Source organism: Octopus bimaculoides, chromosome 30, assembly GCF_001194135.2.
Source record: "Octopus bimaculoides isolate UCB-OBI-ISO-001 chromosome 30, ASM119413v2, whole genome shotgun sequence".
Taxonomy (NCBI): Eukaryota; Metazoa; Mollusca; class Cephalopoda; order Octopoda; family Octopodidae; genus Octopus; species Octopus bimaculoides.
This window is the reverse complement of record NC_069010.1, coordinates 6,695,901-6,700,610: the sequence shown is the minus strand read 5'-3', so window position 1 is coordinate 6,700,610 and position 4,710 is coordinate 6,695,901. Positions and strand designations below refer to the sequence as shown.

Here is a 4,710-nt window from a genome sequence, read left to right as displayed (position 1 = left end):
TGTGTGTGTGTGTGTATGTACACTGATATTACAAAGTCTGAATATATTGTTTCATGCCAAATGTCTTGTTGCCTAATTACAGCCATGTATTGTTAGCGTGAATGAAGTCATAGACGTACCAGATACGCTTTACATTGTTCTTGAACTGTAAGTACCAATCTCTCATTCTCTTGATATTCTTTCATATATTTCCCCAAATTAAAGAATTTTTTCATCATTATCATCATCATTTTATGTCCATTTCCGTTAGTAATATATGTTGGTTGGATGGATCAACAGGGATATTCAGCGTGACACCGAGTGTGACAAGGTTGACCCTTTGAATTACAGGCACAATAGAAACAGGAAGTAAGAGTGAGAGAAAGTTGTGGTGAAAGAGTACAGCAGGGTTCGCCACCATCTCCTGCCGGAGCCTCGTGGAGCTTTTAGGTGTTTTTCGCTCAATAAACTCTCACAACGCCCGGTCTGGGAGTCGAAACCACGATCCTATGACCACGAGTCCGCTGCCCTAATCACTGGGCCATTGCGCCTCCTCTAATGAAAAATGAAACTTTATAATACAATCGTTAATTGTTGCCAAATTGTATTTTCCCAGGATTGAAGGTGGTGAACTGTTTGACCGAGTGAGAAATAAAGGAGCAGTTCCAGAAACGATTTCACGGTTATACTTATATCAGATGATCTCAGCTATTAAGGTAACATCATCATTATCATCATCACCATCTTAACAGCTTTTGCTTTTACTTGTTTCTTTCCCTCCTCCTCCTCTCTCTTTCTCTTTCTTCCTCCCTCTCTCTCTCTCTCTCCAGCTCTTCCTCTTCGTCTCCCTTTCTCACTGGCTGGGTAAAACCATGTACTTCCTCTACAGCTTTTTTTATGCGGCACCAGCATCGGTGCTCCTTACATGGCACCAGCATTGGTGCTCTTTTCGTGGCACCAGCACCAGCATGAGAGGCTCTTTTTGTGACATCGACACAGGTTCCCTTTACACGGAACTGGACCGGAGCTTTATATGTGGCACTGACATGGGTGCTCTTATCATACCACTGGCACGGGTGCTTTATATGTGGCACAAGCACATGTGCTTTTTACGTGGCACCGGCATTGATGCTGTTTGCGTGGCTCCGGCATTAGTGCTTTTTATGTGGCACTGGAATGGGTCCTCTTTACGTGGCACCGGAATGGGTTCTGATTACGTGGCACAGCATTGGTGCTTTTTACGTGGTACCGGCATCCATGTTTTTATGTGGCACCAGAATGGGTGCTTTTTACGTGGCACCGGCATCGGTGCTTTTTATGTGATACCGAAATGGGTTCTCTTTACATGGCACCGGCATGGGTACTTTTTGCATGGAATTGGCACAGTGTTTTTGTGTGGCATTGGCACAGTGTTTTTGTGTGGCACAAGCATGGGCACTTTTACATGGCACAGATATTACTGTTGCAAGTCCTGGGATTCCTTGGGCTGGTTACCTGGTTTCCACGGTCACAACATTGTCCCTGAATGGGATGCCAATTGGTTGCAGGGCTTACTCAACTACAGCTGAGTTGACTGGTGCAATGTGAAATGAAGTGCTTTGCTCAAGAACACAATGTGCTGTCTGGTGTGTGGGAATTGAAACGACAATCTTGCAATTATGAGTGCAGCACCTGAACTAGTTGGCCACATATCACCATGTACCCAGTCCACTTGGCCTTAAATAGATATCATGTAATCTGTATGCTCTATCACTGCTGTACACAGTCCACCTAGCTGTAAAAAGGTACTTACGTAAATGAGAGCATGTACGTGCTTGCGTGTATGTATGTATGTATGTGGTCACATCATCACTAACTCGTGCATTTTCTGACACTCTCTCTCTTCCTTTCTCTATCTTCCCTTTCTGTCTCCCTCTCTCTTTCTATTTTCACCTCTCTCTCTTGGATGTGTAAATTCAATGTCCGATGTCATGTTTTCCTTTCTCTGCTTCCTTTTAGTATCTCCATGACAAAGGTATTACACATCGGGACCTGAAGGTAAGATGACACCTTTTTTTCCTTCTCTATTATGTCATTAAAGATGGTGTTATTACACGGTATAACACAATTTTTGTCCTTGAGTAGCAACTGTTATTTCCTGTTTGCTGACCCCTAGAAAGTATGACAAATGGCTAATATTTCCTTCAACCTTTGCTTTTGTTACATTCTTATTCAAACCCCAAAGAATCCCTCTCAACACATGGCTATGATTGCTCCTCCACTACTTCTACTCTTGATCAGAGATGCACATATTGTCATCCACTAATGGCCATGCTCAACTGGTTTAGGTCAAGCAACTGACATGCAAAGCTGTGGTATTCAACAGAACATTTGCTATAACAATATTTCTGTTTCAGCAACTCAGCACTGAATCTGTCTGAAATGTAATGGGAAATAGGTCAGTTTGGAAACATTGATGTCTGAGTCACAAAAAGCAAAGTGTGAAGGGGATAGTAGTCATTTCCTTTGATTTCTTGAAAAAAGCAAATAGGAAATAACATTTATTGACCAAAGACAACAAACACATCTGTGGTATTAAGTAGAATGTCTGCTATAGTGCTGAATTTGTGTGAAATGTAATGGAAAATAGGTTTGTTTTAAAACATTAATGCCTAAGTCACAAAAGCAAAGTTTGAAGGGAATAGTAGTCATTTCCTTTGATTTCTGGATAGAAGCAAATAAGAAATCACACTTATTGATCAAAGATAAAAAAAACAATAAAAGTATTGTGTGATGTCATTAGGTTAGTAACATTGCTATTCACACTTATATTCAGATGTGAAGATGCTTAAGCTAAGTGGATCATGATCGTAAAGTCATGAGTTTGTTATGTGGCAGTATGTTGTGTCCATGAATGGGACACTTCATTTCATGTTGCTCACAAGCTTTATTCCCTTTTTCTTTCTTTTCCATTAATCACAGCCAGAAAACATCCTTCTGATGACTGATGAAGAAGAAACTTTGATAAAGGTAATACATATCATTTTTCTTTTTACCATTTTACCCTTTTTCAGTCATTGGACTGTGGCCATGCTGGGGCACCAACTTGAAGAGTTTAATTGGGCTGTGACTACTGAGGACATGCAAAGGCTTGAAAGAAGTGAAACCTGCACGCTCTACTGAATGCGCAGTGTCAGTTTGCATATATTACAGAGTGTAAGCGGTTTGAGAGAAAAACTGGGTATGAGGCATCGGATGTAGTGTGCGAGAGAGAAGACTGTGTTGGTGTGGTCATGTGATGTGTATGAACGAGGACAGTTGCATCAAGAGGTACCAATCTCTAATTGTAGAAGGAACATGTGGAAGGGGTAAGCCCGGAAAGATGTGGGATGAAGTGGTCAGAAAGGATCTTAAGACACTAGGCCTCACAAAGGGGGATGACAAAGGAGTGAGACTTCTGGTGGTTTGCTGTGCTTGAGAAGACGCACCAAGTTAAGTAAAATTGTGGTTGTCCTTGCCTACAAGCAATGTCCCCTGCATCTCTTTTCATCTGAGCAATCCTACTCTTGTAGGTTCGTGGGTGTTGGTGACACGTAAAAAGCACTTGTGCCAGTGCTGCATAAAAGCACCCAGTACACTCTGTAAAGTGGTCGGCATTAGGAAGGGCATCCAACTGTAGCAAACCATACCAAAGAAGACATGGAGCCTGGACAGCTCTTCAGCTAGCCAGCTCCTGTCCAACCCATGCCAGCATGGAAAATAGATGGTTAAATGATTATGATGATGATCTCAATACTCATTTTCAAAGTCTGGTACTCATTCTATCGATCTCTTTTGCTGAACCGCCTAGTTATGAGGACATAAACAAACCAACATTGGTTATCAAGTGTTGGTGGGGACAGGCATAAGCACAAAGTCACACGCATGCTCATATCAGTATGATGGACTCTTCTGTCAAAAATGACGTATTATAGTGATCAAATGTTTGTGTCACACATTAGCTCACTCTCTCCATCAAATCAACGTTACCTGAACAGGTGCAACAGGTGTGCACTGGAGGGGTATTTGGCTATAGAAAATCTGCCTCAATAAATTCTGGCCAACTCATGCAAGCATGGAAAAGAAGATATTAATGATGATGATGAAATCATCAGCTTCAAATACCGTATGTTGTATTTCATTAATTGTAATTGTTAATTGGCTGATCTCTCTCTCTGTTCTTGTACCTCCAGGTAACAGATTTTGGATTGTCCAAATTCTTTGATAATGGCAGTGTGCTAAAAACGTTTTGTGGAACACCCACATACTTGGCACCAGAGATTCTATTGACTGCTGGAAGAGGGAGTTACACAAAAGCAGTTGACTGCTGGAGTCTGGGTGTAATTCTTTTTATATGGTAAGTTTAAACTGCTGTTGGTATGCACTTGCATACACACACACACACACACACACACACACATATATGTGTTTGTGTATATGCAAATATATGCTTATATATGTATGTATGTATTCAAATATATGTTCCTATGTATGTATGTATGTATGCAAATACATGCTTACATATTTAACAAAAACACTATCATCAAAGTTTGAAGTATCTTGAGAGGGTCTTTATGCCAATAACAAACACATGTACTGGTTCTGTTTCACTTTAGTCGGTCAAAGGTTACAAGCATCATTTTGTTCATCTTTATGTTCTGAGTTCAAATTCTGCTTAGGCCAACTGTACCTTTTATCCTTCTTTGGTGGTGT

The 4,710-nt window shown here is 41.0% G+C and overlaps 1 protein-coding gene across 1 annotated transcript in view; it reads left to right on the top strand.

Moving 5' to 3' along the window:
• LOC106878443 (serine/threonine-protein kinase Chk2) overlaps positions 1-4,710 on the top strand; it is a 19,014-nt gene that overhangs the window by 9,543 nt on the left and 4,761 nt on the right. The window contains exons 8-12 of the mRNA XM_014927653.2: positions 83-147; positions 596-695; positions 1,978-2,016; positions 2,941-2,988; positions 4,191-4,354. Of these exons, the coding sequence (XP_014783139.1) occupies positions 83-147; positions 596-695; positions 1,978-2,016; positions 2,941-2,988; positions 4,191-4,354 (416 nt within the window). The remainder of the gene's footprint in view (positions 1-82; positions 148-595; positions 696-1,977; positions 2,017-2,940; positions 2,989-4,190; positions 4,355-4,710) is intronic.